Raw genomic sequence first — 17889 nt, forward strand, 5'->3', positions numbered from 1 at the left:
TTTGTTTAGGATTTAAAGAATACCAGGGAGGTCAACAGAGCAGAAAAGGGAGAGTAAAAGAAAATGGTCAGAGCTAAGAAAGAAAGGCCTTGTGGAATATTCAGAAGGTCAGTATCAGTGGATCTAAGAGCACCTACTGAAGATAAGTGTAAGACTGTGAAGGTGGAAAGAACTAGATTATGAAAGGCTTTGAGTGCCAAGCAGAGAGGTTTGTATTTACTCCTAGAGGAGATATAAAATGACTAGATTAATGAATGTGTGTGTGTGTGTGTGTGATGGTGATGATGATGATGATGATGATGATGATGATGATTAAAGCTGTATTTTAAGAAAATCACTTCAGTGTCTCAATGGAGAATGTATTGAGTGGTGGGAGGCTTGAACAGGCAGACCCACCAACAGATTATTGAAACAGTATAGGTGTGAATCAATGAGAGCCTGTACCATAGTGGTGGGAGTGTCACATAAGCATGTGATTATATAAGCAACACAATCATATGTACCCATGGCCCAAATCAAATTCTAATTTTGTTGTACATTAAAATTGTATTTTGAGGGCTTTTAACAAATGCATTCCATGGATTATTAAAGTGACTAAGATGACTAAAGGAAATAAATCTATATAATATAAATGGTAGTAAAAGAGAACATTTTTTGAAATAATCAGTTTGAAGAAGAAATTTGTGATCTTATAAGATACTAACATTAGATACAAAATCAGAATTCTAAATATATTCAAAGATAAACATATATTATTAAAGGTCTATTATTTCTCACACACAATAATTGAAAAGGTATATATATGTAAAAGGCAATAAACTCTACTCTCAGGGTACTTATATTCTAACTTACATTAAGCAAAATTAGACAGCAACTCACTGGCTAAATGAGTTATGTTAAAAATATCTTAATGGGAACTTTAGATAAAAAGTCCTTTTTTCATTGTTCACTAACATTTACTTTATTTGTGGAAATATACCATGAAGATTGTTTTTTCAAAATTCCATAAATGAAATCTGATTGTTCCACAATCTTCTGTATACTTGGTGTAATTATATGAGTATATTTTTTAAATACATGGATTTGCTAATCAAAAATAATTAATAAGACTTCTTAAACAAAATGAGAAACCAATGTAGCTGTTCGTACATTAGCAGGGGAACTAAACTAAGATCAAGGCACCTAATAACATAAGATTTTAATGCTTTCCATAGCTTTTGGCATTGCCATATGACAACTGATATGTTTTCTCTTACAGCACATGAAGAGACCACAAAGTCTGAACCATGAGGAATCAATGATAGTATCTGATAATAAAATCATTTTATGGGTAAAGAAAGCCATGGCATAGAGAGGCAACTTATAAGACAGGAAATAATAAAGTGGGGATTTGAATACAAATCCCATGACTACAAATCCAGTTCTATTACCACAATAGTATATGTTCTTTTCATAGTTTGTTTTGTTTTAAATAAGCATATATTGGTGTATTCTTTGTAAAATCACCATAATTTCTCTAAGTATCACTCTCTCTCTTGTTCCCAGAGAGTCATTTCATATAGCAAATACTATTTTTTTTTTTTGAAGCTTTTTCCCCCCATAAGGCAATTGGGGTTAAGTGGGGTTCATACAGTCAGGAAGTGTTAAGTGTCTGAGGCCACATTTGAACTCAGAGCACCAGCCCTGAAGTCAGGAGGACCTATCTACTGCGCCACCTAGCAGCCCCACAAATATTATTTTTAAAGACAAAAAGGGAAAAGGATGAAAAAAGTGGCATAACTGAACCACATATCTAAAAAAAATCTGAAAATATATGAAATAATATGACACTTGCAGATCTCTCAACTCTGCAAAAAAGAGTATGTGTGAAAGTGTCACGCTTTGTATATTAATAATTTTGGATCATAAGCTTTTGATATTTCCCCGTGTGGTCATCCTTTTTGTTTCCAGTGCTATGATTATTGTAAATATTACTTGTTTCTGCTCATTTCATTATGCATCAGTTCATGAAGATCTTTCCATGTTTCTCTGCATTCACCAAATATGTCATTTCTTATAGTATGGTACTATTCCATTATATTCATGAACCACCATTTTTTTCAACCATTCCACAATCTAAGATCATCTATTTTATTTCCAATTCTTAGCCATCACAAAAAATGACACTATTTTTTGTTTGTTTTAAATGGGAACTTTCTTCTTATCAGTAACTACCTTGAAGTATAAGCCTAATAATGAAATCTGGGGGATGACAACAGGTAGACACATTTTAGACACTTATTTGCATAATTCCAAAATGCTTTCCAAAATTTTTGCAGAGATTTGCAGATACACCAACAATAGCTCAACTGGTATACCTATCTTGAAACAACTTTTCAAATACTAATCTCTTTTTTTGCCATCTTTGTCAATTTGTAGGATGTAAGGTAAAATTTTACAGTTGTTTTGATGTGTTTTTTTCATTATTAGTGATTAGGAGCATTTCTTTCATGTCAACAGTTTATAATTCTTTTAAGAATGTTTTTTTATAAATTTAGGGCATTTATTAAATGATTAGGAAATGGCTCTTGGTTTTATATGTATCTATTAATTGCTTATAGATCTTAGATGCTAAATCTTTATCAAAGGTTTCTCATCCAAAAGGTATTAGTTTTGCTTGTACAAAAGGTTTTCTGTATCATGTAAGCTCATAGCTGTGAATAGTGTACAATTGCTATCTCTTCAAATTTTTTATAATTTGATCTTTAATTATAATGGAAAGTAAAGAAATAAACATTTATAAAGAATTCCAGGCATTGAGCTAATCATTTTTACAAATATTACCTCATTTAAATAAGGTCATGTATCCATTTAGAATACATTACAGAATATGGCATTAAAAATTGTATAAGCCTAATATGTACCAGATTGCTTTCTAGTTTTTACCAAATAAATAGTCCTTTCCTAAGTAATTTTTTTTTAGTTTATCAAATTGTAACTTATTGAGTTCCCATTTGTAATTCTCCCTTTTGGTTTCTAATGTTTTCTGCCTATAATTATGTTTTTTTAATAGCTTTTTATTTACAAGTTATATGCATGGGTAATTTTACAGCATTGACAATTGCCAAACCTTTTGTAACAATTTTTCCCCTCCTTTCCCCCACCTCGTCCCCTAGATGGCAGGATGACCAGTAGATGTTAAATATATTAAAGTATAAATTAAATACAAAATAAGTATACATGACCAAACCATTATTTGCTGTACAAAAAGAATCTCTGCCTGTAATTTTGAAAATAAAATATAAAACTATAGTAATTTAAGAAGGTACAAAAATTTTATGTGGGACATTAAGAATTAAAAGAAATAATAGAGGAAGGCTTCATTGGCTTGCTATTAGTTGCAAGATTTCATATGAAATTTGATTTTAAAATTTTTGTTAACATTTTAATGAAACAAGTTATAATTTGAAAAATGTTCAACATACTAGAATGATACGTAAATTTAATTATATTTAACTTTTTCATTTGAACAAAGTTTTTCCACATTTGTCTCAATCCAGATAAAGTTCAAATGTGATTTTTCATCAAGTATATTTCTGTATTTGGATTTAAAATATAAATAAAAGGAAAATGTTACTCATAGAATGTAGTGGAAAATAGTAGGAAATTTTTACAATTTCTCTTACTCAGAGAAAAGAATTCTTTTTTTTTTAACCATTTATCCAACTGAAAAAGGTAAATAATGAGTTAAGAAGTTTAAAAAAAAACAACTTTTTTTTCTAATAAAGCACTATAATAAATGATAAATATACTTTAAATTCAATTGGATGTAATGTTTCTTTTAAACAATATACATGAAAAACAACTTTATAAACAATAATCTTTTCAAATAGAACTTTCTTCTTCTCTCCCTCACAATCAGTAAATTTGAGTCTTTCTCCTCTCTTGAATCCCTAAATCCTTTATATTACCATTATGCCTAACTGGGTCTCAGCCTTGCATCACTCCTACAATTTCAAGCTTTGAGTTTTCACATGTGTTCCTGGACAAATTTACATTTCATAGCTTCAACTGTGCCCTTTTACAGATGGGCAATCTTACCATACCTCCCTTTATCGATTCACTATCTCACTCTCCACAGTGGCTCTTCCAAAATTTTCAATCACTTCTCAAATCTCCCATGGTTCTTCTTCCCCTACTCTCTCAAACCTTGTTTCATACTTTACTGAAAAAAAAAGGCTATTCATCATGAATTCCCTATTCTCCCTCAGCTCCTGTCATGTGCCCTTTGCCACTGTTTCTTCATTCCTATTTCACATGAAGTAACCTAACTTCGAAGACTATTACTGTATCTACTTGTTCAAGTAATCCCATTTCATTCTGTCTCTTCTAACAGACTGCCCCCTCTGTCATCCTCACTCTTTTATTTATTTTCCTTCTATAGCTCTTTACTGGCTCATTTTCTCCTGCCTAAAAAACATGTTCATATTTCCCACATCCTCAAAAAACTCAATTGAGACTTCTATCCCCACTATTGTTCTATATCTCTTAAGCTCTTTGTATATAAACTCCCTAAAAGGTTATTTATAAGAGATGCCTCCCTTTTTCTTCTCTCACTCTCTCCTAAGTTCTTTACAACCTTGCTTCTAATCTCTCATTCCACCAGAACTATTCTCTCCTGAGTAAATAATGATTTCTTTGCTGTCCAATCCATCTCAACTCCTTCTCCCTGATCTCTCAGCAGCCTTTGATACTCCTGATTACTCTTTCCTGTTTGATAATCTCCCCTTAGGAAGTTTTTGAGACTGTACTCTCCCTTATTTTTCCTCCTACTTGCTTGACCACTCTTACTCTGTCTCTTTTACTCAAGATGCTGCTTTTAACTATAGGTATCCTTAGGATTCTGACCTGGATCTCTTCTCTTCACCCTCTATTACCATTTTACTTGGTGATCACTCATTAGCTCCTATGGATTTAATTACTATCTACCTTTCTTGCCCAGATATCTTTGCAAACCTGCAATCTTATATTTCTGACTGCTTTTTAGGCATCTTGAACTGGATGTCCAGTAGACAGCTTAAATTCCTTATGTCCAAAAGAGAACCCCTCATCTTTCCCTCTACATTGTCCTGCTCCCATCTTCCTTATTCTTGTAGAGGGTAATGTCATCTCCCCAAATCTCTCAAGTTCACATCTCAGAGGCCTCCTGGAGGCCTCTTGATCTTTCAAGCCCCCACATACATCCAAGCAATTGACAAGCCTGTGAATTTCACCTATATAACACCTCTGGAATAAGCCCCTTCTCTGGGGCAGGCCTTCATTATCACAAGAGCGAGCTGGTGAGTCAAGCTGCCTCAAGTCTCCTCTTTCTACTCCAATCCATCCCCCATGCAACCATTAAAGTTATTTTCTTAAATGAAAATCTGATCAGTCACCCCCTACTCATAAATCTCCAGTGACTTCCTATCACCTCCAGGAGTAAATACAAGATCTTCTCTCTCCTCCCTTTTCACTTCTTTTACACCTCATGCCTCAACATGTACTCTTAGATCCAGTGACACTGGTCTCTGTCTGTTCCACAAACAAGACACTTTATCTCTCAATGCCATGTATATTCTCTGACTGTCTCCATCTCTGGAACCCTCTCCCTCCTCCATTCCAACTACCGACCCCCTCAGCTTCTTTTAATTTCCATCTAAAGTCCTACTTTCTAGAGGAAGCATTTCCTAATCTTTTTTAATTCCAGTCTCTTCTCTCTTTTATTTATTTCTTATTTATCCTGTAGACAGCTTGATTTGTTTTTATTTGTTTGCATATTGTCTCCTTCATTTAATTGCAAGCTACTTCAGGGTAGGAAAAGTCTTCTGCCTCTTTTTGCTTCCTAGCACTCAGTACAATGACTAACACATAGAAGATGCTTAATAAATGTTAACTGATTGAGATGACTGATTATGGAGGAGAGGTGGCTATTTTTATACTATTAGTTTGCTGAATCTCCTTAGGGTTCCTGTTATTCTAAACTATGAAAATGGTAGTAATCTCTTTATCTCTTGTATGTTATTACTGTTTTGGTGTAATTGGGATAGTAAAAGCATGGGAGAAAATGTCTAGTGCAAAATTTGTTGATCATGTGATCCACTATTCCAACAAGTCTTCTAACAGCAGAATTTTTTTTTTTAAATACCACAATATTAGCCACAGATAGTGGATTTCTTTGTTTCTTATTAGATAATAAGAAACAAAGAAATCCACTCACTGTGTCATAAATATGTAACCTTATAGATATCATTTGAATAATGCAAAAGTACCACATTTCTCACCCACCAATGACAAGAATAGAGTATTTTTATGATTTGATTCCTTCATTTCACAGTGTACATATAATGAGACCCAGAGAAGTGAAATGACTTGTCCAAGATCATAAAGCAAATTAATGATTCAATCTTAATTGATAATCAAGTGTCCTGAATTTCCAAGGGTTATTCAAATACTTAAATTAACTTCTTTCATCCTTATAAGTATAATACACAATTATATAAATATATAATTATATAAGACAATTCCTAACTCATAGTCCACAGTTCACAAAAGATGCTAGCACATCTGCAGAAAGTAGAGTTCCCAAAGAGTTGACCATAGTATTAATTCCAGTATCCAGTACCTGCTGGCTCTTATCAAAGTAGAGAAAAATGAAAATTCACTTTTCAGATAGTAAATAGGAAAAAAAACCATTAATTTAACATTTAGTTCTACTGTTCACCACATCCTCTACAATGAAGTAATGTGGCACAATGAAAAAAGCTCTGTCCTTGAGATTATCAGATTGTGGATATGAAAAGGATCTTAAAATTTTAATTAATTTTTCTGACTTAAAAGTATCTTTATTTTACCATGTCATGCCATGACACAAAAATCAAAGACAAAAAAATTGTCTTTAAAAATTCTGATGTTTACAATCTAGTTCCAGGCCCTAGATTTAGGTACTAGCTCAAAGACCTTATTTTATAGAAGAAAAAACAGAAAGTAGGAAAGAGCCAAATGAGAAACAGCAGGGATAAAAAGGAAATGGCTTCATTAAAAAAAATATTTCTGTAACTAGTGGTTAATCTACTTGAAGTAAGATGACTTGACCAAGTAAATTTCATATGCAGGAATAAAAGTCAAACTCATCTTTTAAACAGTCCTGAAAATAATAAACAGCAATAATATTTTTTTCACTAAAATTTTTTCAAAGAATGAGCACTTCTAAGTTAATTTACTATTACTTCAGTTATATTTATATTCTTTTGTCATCGTATTGGCCATTTCCCCACCTCTCACACTAACATACAATTCTCATCATTCATGATTAACTTTGGCAACTTTTAACATTTAGGTAATTTTATTAGTAACCTCATTTCACTTTTGTCTTATTAGTCATGCACATTCACAGGTATGAGTAGTAGAGAAAAAAATTAAAGGTGCAACGTGCATTAAGTAATGGAGTTACTGGCATTCTAGCAACTTGTTTCAATGGTCTTTTGTTGCACTTGTTGCATATTTTCACGGTTTATCTTTAAAACTCAAGTTCTTTACTGCATTATGCCCTCAAGAACAGTACAAGTCCTTTAGGGTATATTTGAAGTGTGCAAAGTCAGTGATGTGGCTCAGTGAGAAAATAAGGTGTTCAATAAGTTTCATTCTCAAATGTCTGTAGCTGCTGTCAGTCTAATCAATCAGCTAGCTAGAGATCTCAAGCTGCCAATGCCATCAATGACTGCAGTCTCAAGATTAAATGTCAACTCACCTCTGCTATGCTCACATAATTGGACACCCTGAAGAAATTAAAATGGCACTTGGAGACACCACTAGCAGATTATTTGAAGTTGGAGTATTCTATATAATTTCTATCCACTAGCAAAGAAGGACAGAGCATCAAAGACCTTACTAGTCTTGATGTTTTCTAATAGCAGTGAAAAAATGCCTAGCAATTTCTCCCTTGATTTTCAGATGGCAGCCAAGGAAAAGAGTTTTACACAGGATAGTATAAAATATGATGCCCTCAAACCATCATCTGACATAATGGAAGGTAAGATCCTGGTTATAAAATGTTTTAGTTTTAAGAATTTTATTTCCTGTACAACAATATGGTACTATGGATTTCATGGGTAAAAAAAAGTAAATATTGTCTGAAATCAGTGCTGTTGTTTTAACTGAAATTCTATAGCACAAAAGAGCATAAAATTCTAGGAAATTAGTAGCAAGGAAAAATGTTTTGCATGTTACCAATTTTAGTTTATGTAATGCATTTGATGGGTTATTTTATGGTTAATGTGTAAAGAAAAGTGAGTAAAATTACAATTAATATTTTGTTATAAAACTGTATGCAGAAAAGTGTATATCCAGCATTCCCTAGCAAAAGATTGTAGTTTTTGGTGGTCAGTAATGGGAACCTAATCCCCTATTTCACCATTGGTTCAATTATATTAACATTTACATGTTATACTTTCATGACATTTTCTAGTAACATTTCCCCCTGAGAAGTTGCAAATTGACTACACATTACCAAATCTACTACAAATTTCTTTCCTAAGATTTCAAATGTTTACACAAAAGTCCCCAAGTGGTTGCTTTGCTCAACTTGGCCATTCTAACCTGCTGAATCATGAAGTAGCAATTGCTTCTACTCACCACTCATTTCCTGAAAAACATGTGTCAACATTTCTAGAAGGGAGAAAAATTCACCCTAAAAAAAATTTCCCTCTCTTTTGGGTTCCTCTGGCTAACAAATGATAATCCTAAAAATCCTCATCACTTCTCTTGGAGCACTGATATACAAGACTTTTGATTTGTAATTATTTCTGTCAAGGTGAAAGATCCCTAAAGACAAGCCCAGCCTTAAGATCTAGAATTTTATGAAACTGGCAACACCCCTTGTCATTGAAAGGTTGTGGGGGAGGGATGCAAAAAGGGGGAGTGACACAAAAAATTAAAAGTATATATCTCACTTGAAGCAATTGAAAGACTGCAATTGATTTTAAGGAATCACTAATGAAGTTATATCTACTTTTTCATTAATATCATAAGCCAAACTATTAATCTGTGTTTTAAATGAAAGTCTACTTGTGAGTTTGGGATATCTTTTTTAAAAAAGTAATAATTTATTTCTTAGATCTGCTAGAAGTTACTCTCAAACTACAAAACTTGAAAACCATTGCGGAGAAATAGGTCTTATTACATAGAAGGCAAAATAAAGCACAAAAGAGTTTTAGTGATTCAATGTGCCATCACCATGAGTAAAATCTATTTTTTGGATCTCTTTAATAAAATACTCTGTCTTGCAGAAGTTTTACATATAAGTGTAAACTCTGTATATTTGCATACACACACACACACACACACACACACACACCCCTTAATTCTTCCAAGAATTTAAATTAATCCATATGGTGTTATAGGGATGTAGTGATCCATGATGAACAGATGTGTAAAAAGACAAACATGTGGAGTAATTCCTTTTTTGGTTGCTCAGAGGAATCAGTAGCAAGGCCCAGATTAAAAAATCAGAAGTTCCAACCTATCAGATCTAACTCCAAGTTCACAGGCTCAAAACCCTAAGGCAAAGTAAGTACTAGCAAGGGGAAAAAATCACCCTGAGTTAAAAAGTCCTTAGCATAATTTATATTAGTGAACTATTTCTCCACTACAACTAAAAGTGCATTAAATCACCATTATAAAGAAAAGACACAAATGTTGTTCTTTCACCACAGCAAAACCAGTAAAACAATAATTTCTGTAAATCACAGTTCTCTATAAACTAATTTAATCAAGTTATGAAATTACAACATAGCCAAATAGTCTATACGGTACAGCACAGGAGCTACTTTCATTACCAGTATGACATATTGAGGGATTTTTAAGTGAGCTATTAAATTTAACTTGTTATGTAAAGGTGGCTTTCTAAATAAAATTTGTTTTATGCAGAAATGTGTTTGGGGATTTTCCTATAAAAAAGGCTATTTGTTATAGTAGAAAAAGCACAGAAAAATAAAATCAAAGATTTTGTGTTCAAATCTTAATTCCACTACTTACTAGTTTTGTGACCACAAATAAGTCACTTGCTTTCTCTGTCTCAGCTTCTTTCTCCCTTTCCAAAAAAGAAGAGGGTAAATGAGAATCATCACTCTAGAGCTACCATATCCTCAGTCATCTAGTCCCATCCTTTCATTTTACAGAGGAACTAAAAAATCTATTCAAGGTCATATATGAAAATCTGGGATCCAAGTTCAGGTTCTGCACCTTGAAGTCAGGTGTAGACTGTCCTGAACAAGTGATCTATAAGATTATTCACAGCTTTGCATCCTATTTCCCCCCAACTATGACAGTGGGATTTTTAAAACAGGAATTCTCAGACAAGAGATCAGGCCCTACAGACACATCTGAATGTCAAAAAAGTGACTTTTCCTTCTTCCCTTGCCCCACCACTCTGTTAAATTTTCTGACAAGGACAATGGGAAATGGCAACATCCCTTTTTCTATATCTTTAGTATACTAAAAGTTTCAACTGTAAGCATTCACTCTCCTTTTTCTAGAGAAAGAAAAAAAAGAGTTGTTAACATTCATAAACATTAAAAAAGAATTGCCAATGAATACTCAACAAACAACTGGGTTTTATTAAACTTAAACAAAGAACAATCTTGACACTCAATGAACTTACAATCCAACCCAAGTGTCAGAAAAATATAAGTATGAATCCTGCTACTGCCTGCCTGTTTAATTCTGGAAGGTCATGTTTCCAACATGATTTTCTTCTCTACACAAAAAAAAGAAAACTGGACTAGATGACTTCTAGAGTTCCTTCCAGTTCTAATATCTGAGATGCTGTGAACCTAATTAGAAATAGAAATAACTATTAGCACATGTTCAACTGAATAATATCCAAGAAATAAAAATTATTTGTCCTCACCAAAAGGAGACAGTCAGTGAACGAGTTTTTATTTGAGCACTTAACTCTAGGCCAGGCACTATGCCAGGCTAAGTGCTGGGGATATAAAAAGATGCAAAAGACCCTTGCCTCAAGAAGCTTATAATCTAATGAGGGAGACAAAAGGCAACCAAATACATACAGAGAAAGCTAAATACTGGATAAATAAATAATTAACAGAGGGAAGGCACTGGGATTAAAAGGGATAGAAGAAGGAAGTAGGATTTCAATTAAGAATTAAAGGAAGCAAGGGAGTCATTACTTGGAGAAGAATAGGGAGAATATTCTAGCCCCTGGGGACAAAATGCCTGAAACCAAAAGACTGGGTGCCTAGCTCATGGAACAGCCAGAAAAGCCATTGTCACTGGATCCTAAGAGTACAGGTCATGGAAAGAGATGTAAAAGGATTAGAAAGTAGAAGGAAGGTGGATTATGTAGGACAATGCCAAACAGAATTATATCAAGAGAAGAAACATCCATACTGAAATACTAATTACAAAGCACTACATAGGATAAAGAGAAAAATTTTGAGAATTCAATTTAGCAAACAGCAAACTATTAACTTAAAATAAATATTAATATTAAATATTAACTTACAATAATATAATAATATAGATATAAGTTAATATAAATATTAACTTACAATAAATTATTTTATTTAGATTACACAGATTCATTGTATTATGTAGTCAAATGAAAATTCATTAGCCATAATTAGATGAGAAAGAAGAAATGGTTTTTTTCTCCTGATTTTATTCGATTTACAGAAAGAAGAATACATGGAGGATAGAGAAAGGAAGGGAAAAAAAAAACAAAAACTAATATACAAGTATGGTAGATAACTCTTCCTCTGTGCTTTTGAGGAGGGGAGCCTAAAACAGAAAGGGGGACCCTGAAACGCTCTGAAAACTCCTTCAAGGAGAAATTCTCCTTGAACCCTGCCTCTGTGAGACCCGACCCAGGGAATCAAGATAAAGTGGTTTATCTAGGTGGGGCTAGTTGAGTCCAGAGCTGGAGAATTCCAACCCTATTGAATTAATCAAAGACTCATTCAATTCTATTCAATTTCAGTTCAAGCTGTGCTGACTAGCCCCATCAAGAGCAACCTCCAGCTTGTAGCCAAGGCTTATAAAATGAGCCAATTTTACGCTCACTCTTTGCAGAGGACCTAACATGCCATGCTATGCCAAGGAAACCTCTGTCCGCTGAAATAATATTTCTTTCAGCATGACCCTCTCTTTATCTCCCTCACCTATTTCCCCAACAAGACTTTATACCTCTCTGTCGGGATTTCTCCACTAGAAATTTACTTCTCTGTCAGGCCTTGCCACCAAGGAATTCAGTCTTTCTCTTCATGCATAGCAAAGGCTGATTTCACAATGGCAATAATAAACTTCTTTTTATCAGTCCAGCTTTTCAGGTTCATAAATTCCTTTACAAAGGATCTCTGTGCTACCAGAAGGGGGTTCCCACAACTCTCTGTCATGTGCCGAATCCTAAGGGGATTTAGGGGAGCCAAACCTCTTCATTTGGTTCTAATATCTAGCATCATTTAACTCTCTGACCCCCAAGAACCCTAATCTCATTATTTGGTTTCCTGAATCTAATCTCATCACTTTCACTCACCTTTGTCCTGTAATGCAATTTGCTGCTTGTGCAGTAATGCCACTTCCCTTCCCAAAGCCTTCTTTTGTCTTTCCAACTCATTCCGAAGAACCAAAAGTTTCAACTGTAAGCACTCACTCTCCTTTTTCTAGAGAAAGAAAAAAAAGAGAGAGATGTTTAACCTTCATAAACATTAAAAAAAAATTGTCAATGAATACTCAACAAGCAACTGGGTTTTATTAAACTTCAAAATCAAGAACAATCTTGACACTCAATGAACTTACAGTCCAAACCAAGTGTCAGAAAAAATCTAAGTATGAATCCTGAGGGTACCAGCCTGTTTAATTCTGGAAGGTCATGTTTCCAACATGGTTTTCTTCTCTATACAAAAAAGAGAAAGCTGGACTAGATGATTTCTAAAGTTCCTTCCAATTCTAATATCTCGGATTCTGTGAATTTAATTAGAAACAGAAATAACCTGCAATGAAAGGGCATTTTTTTGAAAGTCACAGATCCTTCAGAAACCATCTGATGTTTACATTATAAGGCAGTGCCAGATAGTGTGGAGAAATATTGAACTCTTACTGGAAGACTTGGGTTTAACTGTTAGTTGTATCAGTCATTTGTTACATACCTTTGGGCAAGTCCTTTAGCCCTTCTGGGTTTCAGTCTTTCCATCTGTAAAATGGGGATAATAATAAACTTTCTACTTCATAGGATTATTATGAGGAATAACTGAAGTCATTTATTTGAATGTACTTTATGACATTAAAATACTATATAAATGATAACTTTTACTGATTTTTTTTTCTCCCTTCATTTTGAAAAGTTGGTATGAAAGGAGAAGAAAAGGAGAAAGGTACTATTATCAATTGAGCAAATAGGGATAAAGAAGTTTCATAATTTGTCCAGGATCATACAGTTAGAAATTATCTGAGGCCAAATCTAAACTCAGGTCTTCCTGACTCTAGACCTAATGTTCTATCCACTGCTCTAACCAGCTTCCTGATGGAAGACATAAAACTATTTGTTCAATTTCATACTAGCTGACATACAACAGAAATCATTAGAAATGAATTGAAATAACTCTCAAATCCCTAAGTATTTTCTGGCCATATTAACTACAAACTAGGCCACTTCTTTACCTTCATTACCACATTACCACATGGCCTTCATTACCACATCTTCTCTCTCTCTGTCACTAAAAACCAGAATTCCACATGGGCCCTGATAAGAGAGTTTCTAATTTAACTTATCTGGAACCAAGACACCACCTTATTTCCTGGTCACTCGCTATAAATTTCCCTTCACTGTCAACTTCAAACACTTCTTTCCCTACTTCGCTTTTCTTCATCTGTTGCTTTCTTCTCCCAGTAAAATTCTTCTTGCCTTGCTCCTTGAAAATAGCGGCTATCTTGGATCCCTAATCCTTAGCAGAATTGCTTGTTAATTAATGTCCATTGTATGTCACTCATGACAAATCCCTATCTAACTGAGTTACTGCCCCTCTTTTCACCACCACCTTCAGTTAGACTAGTTTTGCCCTAAAAGTCAGGGCTTGATTGGCTCAAGGAGCTAAGGTTCAAGTTGCAGCTCATAGGAACAGGCCTCAGCCAATGCACCATATCACACTGACACCCAAGTCATAAAATGGGAGCTTTTAGTGTGGGGAACAGACTTGGGAACATGTGGTAAGAAAGCCCAGGGATTATCCTGTTATTGCACCACAACATATAATTTCTCCTAAAGAGGGAAGAGGGCCTGGGTGGGCTTTTCCCACCTGGAAATCAGGAAGGATTCAAGAGCATTTAATGAGTCACTGGTGTGTGACTGCTATGATCATGGTTCAATAGAGCCAGCGTTAAGACACTTCCACAAGCAGTTACATAAGTTTGAGGAGCTAGCTGTTCAGGGACTTACTACAGTCCTTCAAAGAAGGATCAATTAGTTTTATGCTCCAAATAAAGGCTGTTCTTCGGCTTTTTTAAAGATGGTTAAGATAGTTTTACCCATATGGGGATCTATAAGGGAGGGGTAGATATTTTTAAAATACATGTGCCTGATAAATTGATTTAATTTATTGGGGATGAGATGACATGTCATATCTAATGACCAACCTGTCCAGGGAACAATTACATCCCTCCATCTGAGCGGAATCTCAGCTGATATGGGCCTTTATTACAATATAACTAATCTAATATGGTCTGAAACAGGAAATTTAGATAGTGATAGTCTAGACAATAAGTACTCTCAAGATAGGGATATAGAGCTCCCTACCTTCCTAGTTGCGCAAAGGGAGCTAACTGTCTCATAGGGTGCTTTGAGAATGGCTCTTGAAGTAGAGAAGAAATAAGAAAGCCTGTTGATAGCTAGCCTGTGGGACTAGCAAAATTCTACAATGAAATCCCACACAGAGTAATGGGAATGCTTCAACACCATTCAAACCTAAAGAACCTGATTTTTTTCTCAAAGGTCCTGCCTCACCTGGATCACCCATATGAAATTACAGACTGTAGAAAGCAGAGAAAAAAGATTCCATGAACTCCTGGCAATCAGTATCTGGACAAACCATCTCAAAAATCCCTTTGCAGGTTATGATAGATAGGGATTAAATGAAAACACTTGGAGTTACCCAAACCACCCTATATATTTAACACCAAACAAGATGGGGCCAATAGTGATATTTCTTCTTTATATACAGTAATAAAGGAAGCTGGAAGATTCCTAATACTAGCTCCTTCTTACAATCATCTGTGACCTGTGAGGAAAATAGATGGTCCCTGGCAACTTCCGGTAAATAGAGAGGCTAAAGAAAGTTATCATGCCCATCCCTAAATTTGTTCCTGACATTGTCAATGTGATAGGCACAAGTAATCCAGGCCCAAGATGAGTGGAATAAGATTATAGACCTCACCAATGCTATTTTATCTACTCATGTGGCTGAGATCATACAGGAAAAATTTTCTTTGACTTGGAAAGAAGATTCTCTCCAGGACTACCTGAACCCTTCTTCATAGTCACTGCATTCTCACTCTGTTACAGAGGCCATAAAATCATTTGTGAAATGGGTCCTACTCTTCATTCCCCAACCAGTCATACTGCACTTCTCCACTAAACCCCAAGATCTTCTTCCTTCTGCATGACATCAGGCTTGGTATTCACACTTCTTTGGTATCCTCTAGTTCTAGGGTCTTTATTGTTCTCTGATTGGCGTGGAGAATAGAAAGTGCTTTCCAGAACCTCCATTTAAGGAGAGCATCCAGGCCAATAATTTCTTCATTTCTCAGACAGCTTTTTTTGGACTTCTCTAATATGCCCCTGCATCCAAAGGCATATCTTCTTATCCCTTCTGCTTTTCATTTTCCTTTTAAGATACTGGCTATTGCCATTAGATTATGAGCTCCTTGAAGGCAAAAACTGTCATTTGCCTTTCTTTGTATCCCTAAAGCTTAGCACACTGCTTGGTACATAGGAGGTACTTAATACATAGTTTGTTGTTGTCTTTCATTGTGGAAGAGGACCAAAATGACATCACTTTGTTGGAATCAAGGTATAGTTGTGCCCAATTGTGGTTCATCAGACCAATACAAACTCTGAAGATTCTATCTACAACAGGACACAAACAATTTACACGAACATTTTGGAGTGAAGATGTCTCTAAATGTGTGCATCTCATTTCTTTTGAAGTGTTGCAATTCTAATTCATTTAAAGATAGTTCATAAAAAAGAGAAAAGGACCCACATGAGCAAAATTATTTGTAGCAGTTCTATTTGTGGTGGTGAATAATTGGGAAATGAATAGGTGCCCATCCATTGGGGAATGGCTGAATAAGTTATGGTATGTGAATGTCATGGGATATTATTGTTCTATATGAAATGATGGACAGGATGATTTCAGAAAAGCCTTGAAAGACTTAGATGAACTGATGCTAAGTGAAGCAAGCAAAACTAAGAAAACACTGTACACAGCAACAGCAAGATTGTAATAATGATTAACTATGATAAACTTAGATATTCTCAGCAATCCAATGATCCAAGACAATTTCAATAAACGTTGGATGGAAAATGTTATCCACGTTCAGAGAGAGAAATGTGGATAGTGAATGTGAATCTAAATGTTTACACCTTTAAAATTTTTTTTTCATTATCATACTTTTTTTCCCATTCTCATAGTTTTTTTTCCCTTTTGTTCTGATTTTTCTCTCATGATTCATGGAAACATGTAAAAAATGAATGTACATGTATAACCTAAAAAAATTTAATTTTTTAAAAAACATATAAGAATATGCTCATAATCATGCGTCACTCTACTGGTGACTAGGAAAGCATCACAAATATTCAGAACTTGCGCAAACATGCTGTCAAGATACTAATGTACAACACTGAAACTTCTCCAAAATTTTAACAGAATTTTTCACAAGCCCTCATAATTAGCATTGCTCAGATTGAAGAACATTGTGTATAAACTTCTGTCTATTCCTTTCCTGTCTCCTGGAGGTGTCAGGCAATAAACACTATATTGACCCATTCCATAGCCCTTTCTGAAACCACACTGACTCTCAATTAGATGACAATCTTCTAGAGGAAGAATCAGCCTATTAAGAAGGACTCTGGGAAGAATCCTTAGCAACAATGACTAAGAGAAAGAACTTTCTCCCACTCCAAGATTGTCTTAGGACAACCCATTTTCTTTTCTTTTATAGAGATGGGCAAAGAAAGCATCCTTAAACTTCTGGATTTACAAGCCTCCTCTTGCAAAAATTTTGGTCAGCTTTTGCATTAGCAGTGGACTCCCTACCTTGTAAAATCTATTTGAATAGAATCAAAACCAGGTACTTTGCCACAGGAGAGGAGCTGAATGGTATTCAAAACTCTTCTTCAGTTGAAACTTCAATGAGGGAAAAATTGATTTCAACCTGAGATAAATGGTCAGTGGTTTCAGGATTGATGACAATCTGGTAAAAACACTATGGAAGCATTTAGCTCATCTGTTTAAGATCATGTCTTTATTACTAATCAATGTGGCTCCATCAGCATTAAATAAGTGAGATGCACCATAGGTCTTGGGCCCACAAATAACCTTTAAGGCACCATAAAAGCAATTTAGATTGTTACTATCAGTCTAAAATTGAATTTCACTTGTCTTCTTACTGAATCAAGAAGAACATAGCTTTCTAACCTTTGGTTGCACTTTACTTTTGATGGGAGTTAAACACTGCCTTTTTATAGATGGATGAACCAACTTGTAGGCAGACCCTTATGCAGTTCTCATTTTTCATTTAGCAGCTTTTGAATTCCCCTATCATTTTCTTCATACCAAATTTGATGTTACAAGTGTTTAA

General features: G+C 34.6%; 1 protein-coding gene across 2 annotated transcripts in view; it reads right to left on the bottom strand.

Moving 5' to 3' along the window:
* UVRAG (UV radiation resistance associated) overlaps positions 1-17889 on the bottom strand; it is a 410809-nt gene that overhangs the window by 223214 nt on the left and 169706 nt on the right. For both annotated transcript variants that reach the window (XM_051987076.1, XM_051987077.1), the window contains exon 8: positions 12569-12695. In XM_051987076.1, coding sequence (XP_051843036.1) covers positions 12569-12695 — 127 coding nt within the window. The remainder of the gene's footprint in view (positions 1-12568; positions 12696-17889) is intronic.

The sequence above is a fragment of the Antechinus flavipes genome, chromosome 3 (genome assembly GCF_016432865.1).
Source record: "Antechinus flavipes isolate AdamAnt ecotype Samford, QLD, Australia chromosome 3, AdamAnt_v2, whole genome shotgun sequence".
In the NCBI taxonomy this organism is placed as follows: Eukaryota; Metazoa; Chordata; class Mammalia; order Dasyuromorphia; family Dasyuridae; genus Antechinus; species Antechinus flavipes.